The sequence below is a fragment of the Microtus oregoni genome, unplaced genomic scaffold (assembly GCF_018167655.1).
Source record: "Microtus oregoni isolate MIOR12 unplaced genomic scaffold, Mior012 000003F_ref0000135, whole genome shotgun sequence".
NCBI lineage: Eukaryota > Metazoa > Chordata > Mammalia > Rodentia > Cricetidae > Microtus > Microtus oregoni.
Window position 1 is genome coordinate 35,658,205 of NW_024543062.1, and position 20,275 is coordinate 35,678,479.

Here is a 20,275-nt window from a genome sequence, read left to right on the forward strand (position 1 = left end):
AAACAGAATTCCTTCACAGTGGTTTTGTACGGTGTGGCTTGATATTCCTGTCCAGTGGTTCTGCCCAGTAGTTTCAGATATATTGTTGGATATTGCTGTCAACACCTTAACTCTACACACTGTTTCACACATAAATATGTCTTTGGTTACTTTGATTCCAGCAGTACTGTTGTTGGTATTCTGTTCTGTGGTGTTTGTACACATATGTCTCTAAAAAGGCTCAGGTATGGAACATGGTCAGCTTGCAGAATCATGTAGCATATACATGTCTGTGCCAAGCTACATGCTTTATCAGCCTTGGAGCTGGTGATAAAGATAGAGCCCCCTGGTGGCTGACAGTGAAGTGCATTTTCTCATGTCTGGCTCATTTGACTGCTAAGTTTTCTTCTTAATTGACTTACTTATATATTCTGGATACAAATTCTTGTTTTGTTTTCATTATTTTTAATTATGTGTATATGTGTGTCTGCCTGTGAGTATGTGCATGAGTTCAAGTGACCAGAGAGGCATTGAATTTTCTGAAGCTGGAATTATGGATTGTGACCTGTCTGAGATAGATACTAGAAACTGAGCTTCTGTATAGAAAAGCATCAAGTACTCTTAACTGCTGAGCCTTTTCTCTACCCCAGGGGACATAAATTATACTTTGGTCATGAGAATGGCTTTCAATAGTGTCTGATTTAAAAAAAAAAACTTTTAATTAAAAAAAATCATATTTGTTGCTGGTCATGGTGAAACATGCCTTTCATCTCTTAGGAGGCAGAGGCAGGTGGATCTGTGAGTTGGGGGCCAGCCTGGCCTACAGAGTGAGTTCTTAGACAGTCTCTAAAGCTACAAAGAGAAACCCTGTCTCAAAAAAAAAACAAAAAACAAAAAAAAAACCAACAAAAAACCCAGAACAAAACCAAAAAATATCTAAAAATGTTAATATAAATTTAACTGAAAAAAATATTTAGACTCTGTATAAGTTATTTTCAGAGAAAAGAAATGTGCTTTTAGAATTTGCAGGTTATAAATTCCTAATCTAAAAATCCAGAATTCAAAAATGCTTTAAAATCCAAAACTTTTTTTTTTCTGGGTTTTTAAGACAGGGTTTTTCTGTGTAGCCTTGGAGCCTGTCTTGTCTGGAACTCTATAGACCAGGCTGACCTTGAACTCATAGAGATCTGCCTCCTGAGTCCTGGGATTAAAGGTGTGTGCCAGAACCGCCTGACCAAATCCAAAACTTTTTGAGTAGTAAAGAAATGGTGTTCTGAAGTTTCAGATTTCAGAGTATTTTTGATAGTAGATTTTCATATGTGTGCTCAGTTGACAAGTTATAGATAGTCTCCAATCCAGAAAATCAAGAGATAAGAATATGTCTAGTTTTAGGCATTTTGGATAAGCCATGCTAGCCTGTATCAGCTGTTTTACCTATCCAGTCTTTTTGCTCTACCTTTCTGAGTGCTTTTTTTTCTTTACAGCTAAGTGGCAGTTGTTATAAAATGATCTTGTTTCTCTCTGCCATCCTTTCCAGCTGAATTGCCCTTAATTGATTTGATGAAATTGTATGAAGGTGCCTTTTTGCCAAATTTTCAGTGGCCGCAACCTGAACCTGATCATGAGGAGTCAAGCGGGGAAGAGGGTATGTTTTTAGTGTTAAAGAATTCAGGTTTAAAATGAAAGCCAAAATAAATATGTAAAATAAGATGTAAGAAATTGGTGGTATTGGACCCAAGGACAGGTTCTTCAGTTCATGTTAATTATGGCAGGAACTTTGGGCTTTGGATAGGATAAAACCTGTGTTGTAACTGTAAACAAAGAACAAGTGAATTTGAGCCAAGAAAAAAAAGAAGTATATTTTATATGCAGTTTCCCAATTGAATAAGTTTTAAACTCTGAGGTTTTTACTTATTAACGTGCTATCTTTACCAGAGCACTGGGTAAACTGTGGAGGATCTAGAAAAATTTTTTCTAGATGTGTGTTGTGGTTTATGAGCCTAAGCATTGTCTTGTTTTTCTGGACTCTGCTGTGCTTGCTTATTAACTTGAAGGCTTTTAGTGGTTGGTTTTACTTATTAGGCATTCCAGACAGTCATTCTAATTCTTTTGCTTTTATTAGGTAGATATAAGATGTGAGGACATGTGTCAGTTGTTAGAGGGTCTCCTGTAGAATTCAGGGCCTTTTACAGTCCCCTTCTGCAGCAAGACCTAGGGTCAGATACAAAGACTTCTTCCTTGTTTCCAAACTTGTGTGATGTTTCTAATTTTTCCTCTTTTTGATGGTAGTAGAAGGGAGATCATTAAACCTCAGATTCTTGTCTGTCCATGTTATTGGCTCCCAATCAACAGAGACATTTCCTGACCACCAGGCTGTTGGGGCAGATTATGCTTTGAGTCCCAGATATAGTTGATTGTGGTGTTTCCTAAGAATTATTCATGTTATTGTGGATGTATAAAATGGATTGCAATGAAAAAAAATGTATCAATTATTCTGTATTCTTTCTTGTCGTTCGTTCCTCCCCTCTACCCCGTTCTTTCTATGTTTAGGCTCCTAAAACCCACAGCAGTTCTAGTTCTGTTTCATTGTTTTTCTAGATGTGGAAGACTGTCCTGGTGACAGGGAGAGCCGGAGGGATTCAGTTCTCATTGACTCACTCTTCATCATGGATCAGTTTAAAGCTGCAGAGAGAATGAGCATTGGAAAATCTAACACCAAGGACATCACAGAAGTTACTGCTGTGGCGGAAGCTGTCCTCCCTAAGGGCAGTGCCCGGGTCACAACTGCGGTGAGGAAATCTTTTCTGCCTCCCAACAGGCTCCATAGAAAATTGCTAGAAAAGATAATTGCTGTTCTTCTGTTCTGTAAATCATTAGGGACTGTATAGGTGTGTTATACAGCCTCTAGATTTAGGCTCTGAGAAGGTGTGCTAATTGCTTAGTCATTCCTTAACTGGTCTGTCTGTCACTGTAGGTGAAGTTTAGTGCTCCATCTTTGCTGTATGGTGCTCTCCGAGACTATCAGAAGATAGGACTTGACTGGTTGGCCAAGCTATACCGGAAGAATCTCAATGGCATATTAGCTGATGAAGCTGGGCTCGGGAAAACTGTGCAGATCATTGCTTTCTTTGCTCACCTTGCCTGTAATGAAGGTAAGAGTCTCTCAGTTTTCCACCAGCAGAGTGTTGGATCTGAGGGAGAAGACCTTTTCAGTCTCTTCTGCTCAGAGTAGGTCCTTGCCATGTTGCAGGAAAAATTGACCTGACTTATCATTCTTGTATTGGGTTTTTATTGTTATTTGCCCTTTGTATTAAAAAGTTTAATTATATAATTAGTTTTTATTCTTATTTCTTTTTGTCTATGTGTGTTTGTCTGTGTGAATGTATGCCCTGTGGATTTTGTTGCCCATGGGAACATTGCAGAGGTAGTTGTGAGTCATGTGATGTGGGCACTGAGAACCAGATTCAGGTCCTTGGAAGAGCTCTTCACTCTTCACTGCTAAGCTGCTTCTCAGGCCCACAGTCCGTCCATCCATCAGTCCATTCATCCATCCTCCCTCCCTCTCCTCTCTTTCTTTATGTGTATGTCCATATTATATGCGGCCATTTGTCAAGATCAGAGGACAGCTTGTAGAGTCTGTTCTCTGCTTCTACTATGTGGGACCCAGAGATTGAATTCAGGTCTACAGGCTCAGTGGCAAGTGCCCTCACCATTTGTCTCTGCCTCAAGTTCTGGTATGAAAGGCTTGTACCACCATGCCCAGCTGGTATCACCATGGCTTAAATGTATTTTAAAGTAGATGCACATATATAATTGTTAATTCAAGATGGGACAAAAAGCACTCTGCCTTTTTTATTGTTTAAGGGGAAAGGGTGTTAAATGTTTTACTATATTTACAAGTCTACGCTATCTTCAGGAGACATGTTCATTAGATAATACCCCCGTGGGTGCTGAAATCCTGAACCATACTATGTTTCATTTGAAGTTCAGAACTTAACTGAAAGTAAGCATATAAAAGTGTCTTTTTTGGCATGCTCAAAGTGCCAGCTTCTCTATTCTTCCTCATTAGGACTGTTACTAAGTGTCACTTGAACAAGCCCTGGATCTAATAACCAGTGTTTCTACCAGGTGCTATTGAGCAGGTGGCATGTACAGTGTGGATAGAATAGACAAAGGGATTGCCCCATTTCTCAGAATATGCTTAGAATGGTGTGCAAATTAAAATTTATGAATTCTTTATTTCTCGAATTTCACAGTTAACATTTAAGACAATGATTAACTGTGTGTTACTAAAATTTTGAGTTTTACTATGGTACTATGTAGTTAGAAGTGATTGTCTTTCTAAAGTAGGAGTGTTCATATTGTTAGTTGTGAGGGGAATGAGTAGGTGAACCTGCAGGAGTTTTAGGCAGGACAAGGAAGTCCATCACACTGTATGTGAGGGAACCAGGGAACTAGAGCCATGGGTGTGGGGCTGGAATGCAGTGGTACACTCAGAGATAGTGCAGTAGATAGGTACGGTTGGAAAGGTGGTAAATGTCCATATGGAAGGAGGGTGGAAGTCTTTGTGCACATGTGACTGTTTCAGCCAGAGGATAGTGTCATTACAGGCCTAGGTTAGGAGGGCTTGTCCACTTTGCTAACAGCTACTGATGTCAGAAGGGATAGGATATATGGAGTCTGGTGTACAAAGGGGACACCACATCTCATTGTGGATGGTTGTGAGCCACCATATGGTTATTGGGAATTGAATTCAGGAACTCTGGAAGAGCAGCCAGTGCTCCTAACCTCTGAGCCATCTATCTCTCTGGCCCTCACCTTTCATCTTCCCTCCCTCCCTCCCTCCCTCCCTCCCTCCCTCCATTTTTCTTTGTTTGTTTGCTTTTTGAGACAGGGTTTCTGTGTATCCTTGGCTGTTCTGAAACTCAGTTTGTAGACCAGGCTGACCTCAAGACCTCAAACTCAGAGATCTGCCTGCCTCTGCATCCGAAGTGCTTGGATTAAAGGTGTGTGCCTCCACCGCCCGGCTGCCCTTTTTTTTTTTTTTTTTTTTTTTTAAGTTTTCGAGACAGGAGACTTTACTGGAATTAATCTGTAGACTAGACTAGACTCGAACTCACAGAGATTCTCCTGCTTCTACCTTCCGAGTGCTGGAATTAAAGGTGTTTGCCACCATTACCTGGGCCTTTTTTTCTTCTTAAAGACTTATTGTTATGTGTCTCTGTCTGTGTTTGAAGACCAGAAAAGAGTGTTGGATCCCTTGGAACTGGAGTTGCAGGTGGTTGTGAGCCACCTGACATGGGAGCTAGGAACTGAACTCTGGTTCTCTGCAAGAACAGCGTGTCCTCTTAGCTACCTTTCCAACTAACTCCCTTCCCTCCTTCCCTCCTTCCCTCCTTCCCTCCCTCCCTCCCTCCCTCCCTCCCTCCCTCCCTCCTTCCTTCCTTCCATGCTGGGGATTGAATTCAGGGCCTCGTGTGTGCTAGGCAAGGCTTTTCTAGTGTTCCACATGCTTAGTTCTACCCATTACTAATTTTTTATATGTTTTACGTATATGAATGTCTATATAGCACATGGATGCCTGGTGCCCATAGAGGCCAGAAGAGGCATTGACTCTCCTGGAACTGGAGTTAAAATCATCTATGAGCTGCCTTGTGGGTGCTGGGAACCAAACCTAGGTCCTGTGCAAGAACAGCAGTGCTCTCCCACTCCAGGTTTTTAACCCTGTTTTACTAGAGAAAGCCATTTTGGGTTTGGTCATGTTTCCTTACTTGTAAGGTTGTATGTTTAGAGTTTAAAGATTGAATTTTAATTTTTAAATTATGTATATGTTGGTCTCTGTGTGTAGGTGTGTGTGTTTGTGTATGGGTACCTATCAAGGCCAGAGGCGTTAGATCTTTCTGGAGCGGCCTGATTGTATGTGCTGGGAATCAAACTTAGGTCTCTGGAAGAGCTGTCTCTCTGACCTGTTGTTTAGATAGATCCTGCCTTGATCCTTAGCACTAACCACCAAAAGGACAAAAATGTTTATTGACTTCTGATTTTTTTTCTTTGAAACTTCTGTTGAAATGGTGGTTTTCTCTTGAACACTTTCTTTTCAGAATCAGCAGGGATGCTTCAGCAGTGGCCACAGATAGGTGAAGTGTAGCATTACTTTAAATCAGCTATTTCTGTCTTTGACCCTTAATTGTATTCATTTCATTTATGACACAGAAATTGAAGTTTGTTTTCTGGGTTACACCTTCTGACTTGTAAAATGCTGTTTTCAGACTAAGTTTGATCACTGGGTCCGTTGGATATTTCTCTACCTCGAAGTGCCTAAGGAGTCTGTCTGGATTGCAGGTCATTTGCTACTGGGAAGGTTCAATCAGGGTCTGAGGTCCAACGTCAGGAGCTGTCTTGTTTTGGATTGTTGTTTGCCATAGACAGAAGTTCTTTTTTTGTTGTTAGTAGTTTGTTTCTTAAGATAAGGTCACACTGTCCAGTTTTGGCTGACCTAGAACTCATAAAACTCTGCCTGCCTCTGCTGGGATTAAAGGCATGCACCACTACACCTGGAACAGACAAGAGTTTTTTTCTCTGGCTCATGATAAAAGTTCATATAGTCAGTGGATCCTGGTTTTCTTTTTGTCTGTTCTTTTCATCACTGTTTCTGGAGAGCCTGTCCCTGTTACAGTGCAGCAGGGATGCACCTGCCCCTATTCTGGGCAGTGTATCTATGCTGGAGGATAGTTTTTGTTTCCTTGGTATTCGCTTTTCCCCATGGGCCACATACTTAATAAGCTAATCAAACTCAGCTTTAGGTACCTGGATCTCACATATCTTTTTATTTTATTTTATAGGTAATTGGGGCCCTCATCTTGTTGTCATGAGGAGTTGTAACATACTCAAGTGGGAACTTGAGTTGAAACGCTGGTGTCCTGGCCTCAAAACTCTTTCTTATGTTGGCAGCCACAGAGAACTCAAAGCAAAGAGACAGGTACTGCCACCCAACTTCTACCACCCTCTCTCTTAGTTTATTTTGCATTGCTGGGGATCCGCCCAAGTTTCACATATTCTAGACAAGAGGTGTGCCAGTGAACACCCTTAGCTAAGCATCTTTTAAATACGATATACAGTGGCTGAAGAGATGGCACAACAGATAAAAGAACTTGCTGTACAAGTCTGACAACCTAATTTTGATCATTAAAAGCTGTCTCAAGGTTTTAAAGAGAAAACCAACTCCATAAAGTTCTCCTCTGACCCCTACATGTGTGTTGTGGTGCACACATGCCTACACAGACATATCTCACACATGTCCCACACATGTCCCACAATAATAATTAAGCTTGAAATAAAGCTAGACATCTTAATTTTTCTTAACATAGAATCTCCTTATGTAGCTCAGGCTGCCTTCAACCATTCGATCTTCCTGCTTCAGCCATGTGAGTACTTTACATGCTGCTTAATGTGATTATTTGTATCACTGACATTTTTTTTCATTTTTACTTGTTTACTATACAGTGTTCTACCTGCCTGTACACCTGCACTGCAGACCAGAAGAGGGCACTAGATCTTATTATAGATGGTTGTGAGCCACCATGTGGTTGCTGGGAAATTGAACTCAGGATCTCTAGAAAAGTAGCCAGTGTTCTTAACCTCTGAGCCATCTCTCCAACCCCAATAACATTTATTTGTAAGCTACCAGATATATATGTGGTTCTAGAATTTGAGTCCTTAGAAACATAGAGGACACAGGGTGGACACCCAGTTCCCTGGGTGAAAGATGCTTAGACTTTAGGCCCCATTTGCCCTCTGGGCTGCATAGGTAGTAGAGTGTTTTCTTGGCATGTGTGGACTGAGTTCAGTTCCCAGTAATGTAAGGAAAATAGTTCAGAAATGAGTTCTTGTCTGGAGAGAGTGTGCAGTGCTTCCTGCCTCAAGACTGTGCTAATTTTCACAAGCTTAATGGAGTGTGTGAGTTCTCCCGAGTTCTTAATAGTTTCTGTGGATTATTCACAGGAATATTTGTGACAGATAGAAGTTTCCTTTGGCCCCTAATACTTAATAGTGCCAGGACCCAAGTGAGTGTGTATAGATCAGTTTCCATTATTTGAAATTTTGGCTCAGGATTAAGACACTACGTCAAGTAAAATTTATTAAGGGTGGGTCTTTAGGTACATTTCCTCTTTTACAATCTGTCTTGGTCTTTTTCTCCTGCTGTTAAAAATACAAAGCAAAACAACCTCCTCCAAAAAACACCACAGAGAAGATAATTATAAAGAGCAGAAATGTATTGCTTGAAGTTCTAGAGATTGGAAGTCTTAAGGCCAAGTTTCAGATAGGTTTGACATCTGTCAAGGGCTTGTTTTCATCATCCAAGATGACACTTTTCTTGTTGTGTGCTTACTTGGGGGAAGGCAGAAATGCAGAATGGTTTCACTTGGATCTTTGCTACCTTTCCATAAAGCTCTGACTTATACTTAGGGACTGAGAAGGTCCAACTCTTAATATTGCCACAGTGGGAATCCAGTTCACCATAGTTTTAGAGGGGATGCATTAGACCATATTCCATTCTACACTTGCTTTAAATATCTTGTTGCAGTTAGTTGCCATGTAGACATCTGCATTTCTTACCTTCCTTGTTTAGATTATACACTATAAAAACCAGAATTGTCTATGGTAATCTGTTTTCCCAGTGAAAATTTCTATGTCTTTTAAAGCAGCCTAATTTGTCATTGAAAGGTTCTAGAAGAACAGAGAAGAATACGAATGCCTTGAACTTTTTCTTGTGTAGTTGTTATGAAGAATAGGTCGGATTGCTGGTGATGTGTGTAGCTTGTCTGAGTGATTGCCCAGCAGTGCTCTTCAGATGGTTTCAGGGAAGACAGGGGGCTTCTTTCTGTATTGCAGGAGTGGACTGAGCCCAACAGCTTCCACATCTGCATCACGTCCTATAAGCAGTTCTTCAGGGGCTACACTGCTTTCTCAAGGGTGCACTGGAAATGCCTTGTCATTGATGAAATGCAGCGGGTGAAGGGCATGACTGAGCGGCACTGGGAAGCCATCTTCAAGCTGCAGAGGTCTGACCTCACTCAAGTGTTCTGTCCTTTCCAAATCTCCAAGTGTTCTTTGTTCTTACCTAAAGATTCTTAAACTTGAATCATTGTATACATATATTAATTTAGTTAATTAATTAATTACTAAATTAATTTAGTAAATTAATTTAGTAATTAATTAATTTAGTAAATTAGTAATTTAGTAAATTAAGTAATTAATTTAGTAAATTAATTTCTTTGTCATAGCATGTTGGACCTGAGACAGAGTTCCTTTGTCAGTCCTTTTCTTTTGAGACAGGGTCTTACTATAAAGTTGTGGCTAGCCTGGACTCTGTATGTAAACCAGGCTAGCCTTTGTATTTAGAAGTCTGCCTGCCTCTGATTCCACCCCTTTCTCCAAGTGCTGTGTGTCCTACTGTGCCTGTCCATTCTTGAAGGCATATGTATAGTTGCTGTCTTCACTTTCCTCCACACATTGCCAAGGAGAAGAGTTATGTAGCCTCCTTGTGTGTTTCAGAGTTCAAACATTGTTCCGTTTTGTTTGTAGCCAGCAGCGCCTGCTTCTGATCGACGTGCCTCTGCATAACACTTTCCTGGAGCTCTGGACCATGGTACACTTTCTCATTCCTGGAATCTCCAGGCCTTACCTGAGCTTCCCCCTGAAAGCTCCCAATGAGGAAAACCAGGATTACTATCACAAAATGGTCATAAGATTACACAGGGTATGTTTGCTTTGGTGACTGCAGCTGACTCATTTAAAGCATATTTGCCTTCTGCTAAATATACCATGGCATTATTTGGGGAGAAAATGGTTGTTATTTTCTTCAGGTCACACAGCCATTTATTTTGAGGAGAACAAAGAGAGATGTGGAGAAACAGCTGACCAGGAAGTATGAGCATGTTCTGAAGTGCCGCCTTTCCAGTCGGCAGAAGGCCTTATATGAGGATGTCATCCTACAGCCTAGGTAAGTGCTGCTTTGCCCACCTGCCCCTCAGCAATGAAAAGCAGATGCACCCTGTTGCTTCAGTGAGTATGCCTATAATTGAGTCAACCAGGAGCTCTGCCGTCTCCAGAACATCCCCTCTTAACATTCTTGCTTATTCTGCCTTTAGATACGTTTTATCTTCACATCTGCCATTTGTGTAGCTTGATGTCTGTTCTGCTGCCTGCTGCTCGTTACATAAGCTTTGGTGGTCAGTGTGAACTCAACTGGTTGACCAGCTTACTCTTTAAAAGTAGCTACTGCTCTACCGGGTCAGTATGGTCTTTCTGGAAGGTAACCAGGGCATAGTTTCCATGTCATGTTACAGAATCCTGTGACCTGAATAGGTCGTCTCCCAACTCTTGCCTGGTAGCCCTAAATGTCATTTAGTGGGCTCAACTTTTATCCTCTGAATCCTCTCCATGGCTGCTTTGATTCTTTTGTGCTCTCTGGTGTCTTATGTCTAAAACAAATTCAAGAACTGTGGAAATAAAGTTCAAACGGATTTTAATTTTAGACTTGGAGTTTTCAGGACTTAAATAGTACTCTTTCAACTCAAAACAGCTGAGAAGAGCTACATGTGTTTTTACTGTGACCTCATATGATAGGTCTCATCTGTGGACCTAGTCCATATCCATTAGGCTAGTCTCACTCACCTGGCTCACAGGTTTCCCACTCTGGGTAGGAACATGGTGCTGTGGTTAAGGCATACTCAAAGCTGTCTTGTATGCACTTGCCTTAGCTGTAGATGGAGGCCTTAGCTAAGGCAAGTGCATACAAGACAGCTTTGGGTGTAGGCTGTACCAGGAAGGCAGTGGGGCACAAGGCCCATTCATGATGGACACGTAGAACCTGGTCAGCCTCCTGCCACTTTTTGTTTGCTGAGCACAGGGTATATGTGAGTCTCTACGAAAAAGTAATAACTGTCTAAAGTTCTTGGAGTAGCCTGTGGCTTCCTTGATGCCTTCAAGAAATGATTTGGCATTGCTGCACCATATTTAAAAGGCTTACTGGAAATCTTGGGACCGAGTATAAAAGTGAATGGCTGCTCATTTATAGGCTGTTTCCCAGGAAGTCTTCGCCAAGCTGAATTAGTAATGAGACACTCAGCTTATCATCTAATGCTGAAGAGGAGCAGGGAATGCTCGCTCAAAGTACTCACTGTATCAACCCTCCAAACACTGTAAGCTACTTGAGCAGAAAATACTTGGCCATGTTGATGTTTCAGCAAGATATTGACATTTTCTTTTTTTGACCTTAGTGATACACTAGTTCTAGCTAGTGAGAGGTAATTTTGTGGGAAGTGGGGAGCTTCTCTGGAGGTCAGGTGCCAGCAGGCAGGAGAAATATGTCTCAGTTATCCTTAAATGACTTAGATTGCCCTCCATTAGGAGTTCTAACAAATCATTGTTCAGGGAATTTAGGTTGATATGTGACTTTTCCAGCTGGATAGTGAGGTGCTTGTGTTTGGGAGTGATGTCATCTTTTGTGAAAATGTCAGAGGTCATAGCATTGGATCTAGAACAGCTGTCTAAATGATCTTTTTCTGGTTCTGTGACACCTGCTCTGAAGAGGATAACAGTGAGACTTTTCCATGTTTCCTTCCTCCTCTGTGAGCCACAATTCAAGGGCTAGTGTGTTAAGCCTTTGTGCATCTTGGTCCCATTTTTTGCAATGGGGAACCAGGTTTCTAGATACAATTAGGTGCTTAGACGGCCAGACAAAAACCTGAGGTAGGGCCCTCATTTCTATATTACACTGTCCAGATGCATAGAAACACTAAATCAGACACATTCAGGTTCTCTTGTGGCTTCTGGTTTTCTGAGGCAGCTTCATTTCTGCTCCTGTCTGTACATACGCCCTCCCCCCCCCCCCAACACACACACACACACCTGCCCTTTCTCTGGAAGCATATATCATTCTTAGACTCAGGGAAGTAGATCCCAGTCTTAGCCCACTCGAAGCCAAACTTGGCAACTGTTTTAAAATATCACATTCCACTTCTATTTATTCTTTTAAGCTAGATGAATAGTCTGTCTTGTTTATTATTCTGGTTTTGTGCCTAGCACTGTGCAGAGACTTTTATCACAGGACTCAGGGCTGGCTGTGTCTGGCTTTCCTGTTGTCCAAGTTAGGTTTACTGTGAAATTTCCTTTTGGCAATGTTTCTCAGGATTCCCACTGTTCTCTGTTGTATACCTAAGTTGTTCCCGAGTAACTAAGACTGGCACTTCTCACGAGGAGCTCAGGCTACTTCCTGAGCCCAGTTCTTTCTAGGCACCTTTTTGATAAGTTGCTTGGGTTTGGAGCCTGCAGGCATCTCACTGTGGTTCTACATCCCTCTCTCAAGCTCTCCAGATGCCATTCTTCATTACCTGACTTGGGAGCCCCCTTCCTCGTTCAAGAGCTTTATTCCATACTGCAGTTCCCTGATCCTGGTGTGCCTTGTGGATCTCTGATACTACAGCAGGGCTTGGCTTGAAGCCTGCTTACCATCTCATCTGTGCACTCTCCTTGTAGGACCAGGGGATGTGCTTTCTGGGGTATTCTGATCCCACCTTCTGACTTAACTGGTTCTTTTTACATGTCAATCCATACCTTGAGTGCTTCTACTCCTCAGGATAAGTGATCGTGATATTATTGAAAGATGGTCCTTTTACAAAGGAACAGTCTTCCTTGAGATTTGGCTTGTACTAACCCTTTGTCTCTGGATCTCTGGAGTGAATTAGTAGAGACCTGTGTAGGAATGTAGACTTGAATGTGCAATATGACTAATTCACTGTCTTGGGAAATCTTGTTAGTTCCTATGTTTCTGAAATTAAGGAAGTAACTGATGATGAGACTGAACGATGAACATACATTTGCCCTTGACACTGAACTCTTGCCTCTTCTCTATGAGCAGGACCCAGGAAGCTCTGAAGAGTGGACACTTTGTCAGTGTCTTGAGTGTTTTGACACGGCTACAGCGGATCTGTAACCATCCTGGGCTGGTAGAGCCACGGGTACCAGGCTCCTCCTATGCAGCAGGCTCTCTGCAGTATCGGTCAGCCTCTCTAATTCTCAGAGTTCTGGAGAGAGAGTTCTGGAAGGTAAGAGAGGGGATTTAGAAAAGTAGCACAGGACTTCTAGTACTTACTTTCTAGATAAAATCCACATGGTTATATTGATTTCTTTCCAACTCTTCTTCTCTCAACCTTACTAATGTACAGTGTCTCAAGTTGTGACCCCCAACCATAAAATTATTTTTGTTGCTACTTCATAACTGTAATTTTGCTACTGTTATGAATCGTAATGTAAATATCTGTGTTTTCCAATGGTCTTAGGTGACATCTGTGAGAGGGTTGTTGAGGATGCACACAGGTTGAGAACCACTGTCCTAGCTCTTTCTGTCTCGTTTCTGTCTGTGGGCTTATCTGGCTTTGCATAGCTCACAGAATTTTATCTGGATTCTTTCACACTTAGAGTATTTTCAAGGTTCATCCTCATTGCAGTACGTCAGGATGCCGTTCCCTTTAAGGGCTGGGTAGCATTCTGTTGTGAAAGGCCACATTTTGTTTGTTCTTTCATTAGGCAATTTTCACTTCTTGCTATTAGTATTGCTGATGAGAACATTCCTATAGTTTGGATTTCATTGTTCTTGTGAGTCCACTTCAGGCCGGACTCCTGGCTTACATAGCTTTTCCGTCTACTTCTTTAAAGAGCTGCCAGCTTGGGGGCTGGAGAGATGGCTCAGAGGTTAAGAACATTGTCTGCTCTTCCAAGGGTCCTGAGTTCAATTCCCAGCAACCACATGGTGGCTCACAACCATCTGTAATGGGGTTGGGTGCCCTCTTGTGGCCTGCAGGCATATACACAGGCAGAAAATATTGTATACATAATAAATAAATAAATATTAAAAAAAAAGGAACTGCCAGCTGAACCACTTGATTTGCCCTAGCAATGTGAGGGTTTCCATGACCCTCTTTTTGTTTGTCATTCATCCTCTTCAATGTATTGCTGCTTTCTTGTTATCTTAAATTCCAAGAAATACATATTAGTGGTGCCACGGAAAGCGGGATACTTGCTCTTGTCAGGACCATAAATCTTGTTAGTTCTCAGCTGCTCAGCCCCAAAGTAATCACACAGAAACTATATTATTTAAATCACTGGTTGGCCCATTAGCTATAGCTTCTTATTGGCTAACTCTTACATACTTATTTAACCCATTTCTGTTAATCTGTGTATGGCCACGTGACTGTGGCTTATGAAAATTGGCATCTCTCTCCGGCAGGACAACATGGCTTCTCCCTCTCTCTGCTTTCTTCCTCCTAGCATTCAGTTTAGTTTTCTCCGCCTAGCTAAATTCTGCCCTGCTATAGGTTCAAAGCAGTTTCTTTATTCATTAATGGTAATTACAGCATACAGAGGGAACTCCCACATCATCTCCCCTTTTCTGTTTAAATAAAAAGGAAGGTTTTAACTTTAACATAGTAAAATTACATATAACGAAACAGGTATCAAGCAAGAATTACAGTTACAGTATTTATAGTTACTTTATCTTTTATCACAACTAAGGGAAAGTGTAACTATAAATTCTTCAACTCCATCAAAGACTCTAGAAGGATATAATATTATTTAAGCAAACAGGAAGTGCATTGCAAGCAACTTCCAAAACTCTAGAATTGACAGAGACATCTTGCTGTGTGAACAGTCACCCAAAGTTCTTCTGTATTGTTGGGGCATCTATCTTCAGCCTCTAACGTGACAGACTTTTCCATGAAGCGGGAAATTTCAAAGACAGTTCTGCCTATATTGACAGTTTGTCAGTCACTTTCTTCATGTCCTGCAGAATGCCTGGCAGAATGTCATGAAGCAGGAACCCTGAAGGACTGTCTCACCTTTAGGAAACTTCAGCAGTCATTTTTCTGTGGGTCCTGCATGTTAGTTCACACAGCATACCTTCAAGCAGTCTAGGCAAGGGCAGTTACTTGCCCAAATGGCTAGCAAACTCTATGAGTAGCCTCTTTGATGCCCATCTTCCTCTTGAAGCAGGAGCAGATGTGTCTCATTGTCATGAAAAGTTCTAAATTTTAAAACATTTTAAATGCCATATTCTGTAGTCTCTGAAAGGTTTGAAGAGTGCTTATCCATCTGAAATATATCTCTGTACATCTAGAAAATCTAACATGACTACAAGTTTGATTATTATACATGATTATCTACTAACCTATATTTCTAATCAAGAGCAGAAATATATATATATGTATGTGTATGTATATATATAACACAAAATTGACCTTAAATTTGTATCAACAAACCAAGAGTCATGCCAGTGTAAATCTCTATAGCATATCCTCCTTTAAATGTAAACAAACATTTATAAACAATATTTGGGTATATGGGATACATAGTTCTTTCCTTACTGCTACCTGCTTTTTGCTGCCCAAATAATTTTTGGGGGTGTTCATGGCGACTTTTCAGGGGATCTTGGTGCATCAAACCACACCAGTCTGGAAGTATTCCACAGGTTCTCATCCTCCGTGGAAACAAAGGGAGAACCGCTTTTCCAAAGCAACATATTCTTGGACCCAAATTTTGAAGACAAGAGACGTTTAAAGTATATACTTTGATTACTTAGCTCCTTCACAGTCAAAAATTCAGAGAAAACACAATACATAATCCAGACCTTCTATGTACATTCCATCTTTATGTGGCTTATTTTTATTACTCTATTACTTTTTCTGCAAGTTTAATATTTATTTTATTATCTTTATTCCTTTAATCTATGACTGTACTCTGTCTCTTTAAAGGCTTTTTTATATTTTTTTATAAACCATTTACTTTTTTTTTTTTTTTTAGAGATTTATTTATTTATTGTGTACACAGTGTTCAGCCTCCTTGTATGCCTGCAGGCCAGAAGAGGGCACCAGATCTCATTACAGATGGTTGTGAGCCACCATGTGGTTGCTGGGAATTGAACTCAGGACCTCCAGAAGATCAGCCAGTGCTCTTAACCTCTGAGTCATCTCTCCAGCCCAACCATTTACTTCTTTTTATAACTCTCTATACTCTTTTTCTTCTCTCTCCCAGGCTTATGTACATTTTAAAAACACACTGTTTCTAGTTTCTAATTTAGAGGTCTTTTTCATCTGAATTTGTCTTTATTGTGTATCTGTAATTACTTTTTTACCAGAAGTGTTTCTTAAAATGCTAAACCCTTCTTATGAACGTAAGCAGCACCATTACTAGGGGAATTACGGCACTGTCTGTTTACTTCACCCAGCCCAGCATGGTGGAGCTGTTTGCTACCTCTGAGAGCCATGCTCACAGCCCCATTTTTAGGTACACAGCCAGTCTATGTTGCCATTAAGCAAGTTGTAGTACTCTGTTCACAAACCCCATTTAAATGCTTGGCCTTCTGAAAGAGCCAGAGGTCACGCTGGCAGCACAGCCCAGAAAGCCTGCATTTCATAATGGTGTGGCTTTTTTCTGCTACCACTGAATCAGGAAAACCTCTCTTAAAGGAGCCACAGCATGCCACCAACAAGCAAAGCCCTTTTGGGAAAATAAATGTGGCTAAACTTTGTTTTTTAGGGTCTAGAATTCCTTTCCAGGTTTTCTCAGGTTTTTATGTGGATGTAGTTACCCACATTGGCGCACCAATTTGTTGTGGGGGGACCACTTGTTAGTTCTAGGCTGCTCAGCCCCAAAATAATCACACAGAAACTATATTATTTAAATCACTGGTTGGCTTCTTATTGGCTAACTCTTACATATTAATTTAGCCCTTTCTATTAATCTGTGTATCACCACGGGGCTGTGGTTTACTGGGTAAAGTTTTGGCGTCTGTCTCTGGTGGGGCTACATGGCCTCTCCCTCTCTCTGCCTTCTTCCTCCCAGCATTCAGTTTAGTTTTCCCTGCCTAGCTAAGTTCTGCCCTGCTATAGGTCCCAAGCAGTTTCTTTATTCATTAATGGTAATCACAGCATACAGAGGGGACTCCCACTTCAGTCTGATTGGTTCCACTCTGTCTAGCACTGAGTAGCCTTTACAGTAGCCTTACAGGAGTTGCTCCACACACTGATCAGCAAATGGAGCTACGCTTGCCCTCCTGGGGAAGACTGCTGTTTGTCTCCAGACTATTCAGGTTATGAGTGGTTGCATATGTTCCTCTGCAGTTCCAGGTTGTCTCTCAATATCTTTGTTCATATGACACTGGGGAAAGAAAAAACAGCTGTTGTCCCATTATGAAAAGGAAATCTGGCCCTCTGAGGAGATGTGATCTTACCTAGCCCAAGCATGAGACAGCTTGGCTTACCATGTGAAATAGCTTCCTCAACTGACTCTTACCTTGTAACAGGTCTTGACTCTTGGTCAGATATTTTCATCTGCCACCTATTACAGAATGTTTCTTTCTTTTTTTTTTTCATTTCTCCTTAGGAAACCGATCTTTCTATATTTGATCTCATTGGGCTAGAAAATAAAATTGCTCGCTATGAGGCTGAATTACTGTGTAAGAAAAAGGTGACTCGAAAACTCATGGAGGAAGTCTTTGCTTCACCACCTCCGACAGCCCGGCCAGCAGCCATGAAGCTCAAGGCCAGCAGGTACGTGGATTGGTTAGAAGCAGCATGTGGTTCATCTGTCATGTTCACTATTCCAAGGATGTTCTGCTTGTTGAAAGATCAAGTGCCTGGACCATAAGCAATCCCTTCCTCTAGCTTACCTTAGTCAGTGGTGATGAGAAAAGCTGTGCTCTTGAGAATGTCTCATATGTCCCTGGTTTCAGTGAACACAACTACATTAACAAGATACTCAAATAGAGGCAGTAAATCCTGAGAGTCACTTCTCTTGTTTATGTTTAATAGAGTAAACTTTAGGATTTGGGGAAATGATAGGGCTGAGAACAGTCTGCTGTCTGACTAGTCAGTGTCTGTCATGGCAAGGTCAGACGACTGATTGGGAAGAGTATAGAGTATGTTTATGGGCCAGAACAAGGGCAGACATGGGGCTTGTAAGAGACTTGTAAGACTCTTACAAGTGATACTACAATATAAATGATGATTTGGAGTGAGAGAGGTCATGAGGCAGGGAGAGGTAAGTGATGAAATCAGGATGTAAATGCTTCTGAACAGACCAAACCCAGTGGTGAAAAGGAAGCAAAATCCTGTGCCTGGGTGAAAAAGGAAAACAAGAAAATATTTATTATTTTAGAAATAAAGAGGACATTTGTACAGATCAGAAACCCATTTTCAAGTTCATTTTCAGACTTCCTTGGGACTGTGATCTGCTTGCCATCCTTAGCAGTTCAGCTCAAGCCTGACAGACCCATATAGGAAGCCTATAGCCATTACAGACAAGGCCTTCTACTTGTACTTACCTGGGCTTTGTTAAAAGGTTTCTATGACTGGCTTCTTGTTTGTCCTTCCATTTTCTAGGTCAGAGAACTCTTACCTCTATGATCAAACTAGAATCAGCTGCTTAGTTGGGCACTTTGTGTACCTTTCCAGCTCCTGTTATTTCTGTCCATTTCATAAGCTGTCTTGTCACATGTACTAGTAGAGAATTTGATTGCTGTTGCTTTAAACTGTAGTTAGATGTTATATGCCAGAGGTGTTTTTCTCTTTACATACTTCGACATATTCCTAATAGTTGAGATTAAACAGTATTCTTATATTACTGATTGAGATGTTGACCTTTGAGTCCAGAGTTTGTCAGTGGTTCCACATGTTGGACACAAGCTTCTTGCCAACTGTTATTTGGAGCTACCTTGTTCCTGCTCTATGCCTCTTTAACTTGCCTTCCCAGCTGGTCTCTTAGGGGCAGTCCTCTAGAACCCATGCTATCTGCGATGTGGTGATGTTTGTGTCTTCTGCTTGGGCCAATGGGCATCTAGGTTATTTCAGCCTGTGCAGTATGGCCAGAAGCCCGAGGGTCGTACCGTGGCATTCCCCAGCACACATCCACCTCGGATGGCAACCGCCAATGCAGCCACTGCTGCCCCACAGGGCCAGGTTCGAGGACGGCCACCGATTGCTACTTTTTCTGCCAACCCAGATGCAAAAGGTATCTTACATAATCAGCTCTCTTTTATAGAAGACTGTGGGAAAGTTCCTGCCACCCTGTTCCTGGCCTACTGAGTGTTATAGCCACTGCTGTAGGGCCTGGAAACCTCCAAGGGCCTGTGAAAGTGCCACCTACAGATCCTGATGAATTGAAGACTTTCCCTCCCTCCCTCCCTTCCTCCCTCCCTCCCTCCCTCCCTCCCTCCCTCCCTCCTTCCCTCCCTCCCTTTTTTCTTTTCTCTTCTTTCTTTTTTTTTGAGACAGGCTCTTACTATGTAGCCCAGGATAGTCTAGAATTCACAATCTCTCTGCTTCCAGTCCCCTGAATACTGGGATTTACAGGCATGCAACACTGTGCCTGGTTGTAGAGATTTGTTTTCTGTTCTGGGTTTTCCCTATAGAAGAAAGTTCACCTTAGCTGAGCAGGTGGGCAACCTCTACAAAGTGTTCTCTTAAAGTATGTCAAGGTTGTTCAGGAAAGTTCTGAATCTTCCTGTTGCATTTGGTGCTATTGTTTTAGTTTCCTTGGTAAGGGGACAGGGAAAGTCCTAGAAGTGGTCTTAGCCTCATCTGAAAACAGCAGTGCAAAGGTTTCTGTAGTGCAGAGAGAGGGTGCTTCTGTGTGTTTGCCGTGCTTCCTAATAGCTGAGAGCATTTGACAGCCCTGTTTAGTTCAAGGTGTTTGCCCTGTGTGTTCTGTCAGCTTACAGGGAGCTTTAGTGATTGACAACAGACAGAGCCTTAAGTTTCTCTTAACCCAAGGACTGTACAAGCTCCTCCTTTTTTGTTTCCTAAGAGTGGGCTTCTCATTTGAGAAACTGTGAAATAATGTTTATGTAATTTCCTTAACATTCGGTTGTAAAATACTGCGTGTTATGAAGAACCTCTAACAGCTTTGCACAAAACAACCTTATTGATTGCAGCAGCAGCAGCCCCGTTTCAGAACTCTCAGGCTTCCGTCGGTGCGCCTCGACACCAACCCACCTCGACCTCCAGCACAGCAACAGGCCCAGCCCATCCTTCGAAACTGCGGGCTCAGACCGCTGTCCAGGCCTCCACCCCAGGCCCACCCCTGCCCCCGCCCCAGGCCCCCTCGCTGGTGGCCGGGCAGAGTGCACCGCCCCAGCGGCTGGTGCTTACCTCGCAGGCACAGGCCCGCTTGCCCAGTAAGTGGCCTTACTGTCCAGAGTCTGATCTCACTGCCTTGGAGCAGTGTGTCAGGAACACGGGAT

The 20,275-nt window shown here is 41.9% G+C and overlaps 1 protein-coding gene across 7 annotated transcripts in view; it reads left to right on the plus strand.

Annotated features, from left to right (window-relative positions):
* Positions 1 to 20,275, plus strand: part of Ep400 (E1A binding protein p400) — a 102,988-nt gene that overhangs the window by 38,983 nt on the left and 43,730 nt on the right. For 4 of the 7 annotated variants that reach the window (XM_041648224.1, XM_041648225.1, XM_041648230.1 and 1 more), the window contains 11 exons: positions 1,517 to 1,624; positions 2,578 to 2,768; positions 2,954 to 3,131; positions 6,822 to 6,958; positions 8,872 to 9,041; positions 9,565 to 9,739; positions 9,846 to 9,982; positions 12,902 to 13,088; positions 17,419 to 17,585; positions 18,875 to 19,044; positions 19,967 to 20,209. In XM_041648224.1, the coding sequence (XP_041504158.1) occupies positions 1,517 to 1,624; positions 2,578 to 2,768; positions 2,954 to 3,131; positions 6,822 to 6,958; positions 8,872 to 9,041; positions 9,565 to 9,739; positions 9,846 to 9,982; positions 12,902 to 13,088; positions 17,419 to 17,585; positions 18,875 to 19,044; positions 19,967 to 20,209 (1,863 nt within the window). The remainder of the gene's footprint in view (positions 1 to 1,516; positions 1,625 to 2,577; positions 2,769 to 2,953; positions 3,132 to 6,821; positions 6,959 to 8,871; positions 9,042 to 9,564; positions 9,740 to 9,845; positions 9,983 to 12,901; positions 13,089 to 17,418; positions 17,586 to 18,874; positions 19,045 to 19,966; positions 20,210 to 20,275) is intronic. The other 3 variants (XM_041648227.1, XM_041648228.1, XM_041648229.1) reach the window with 1 other exon arrangement.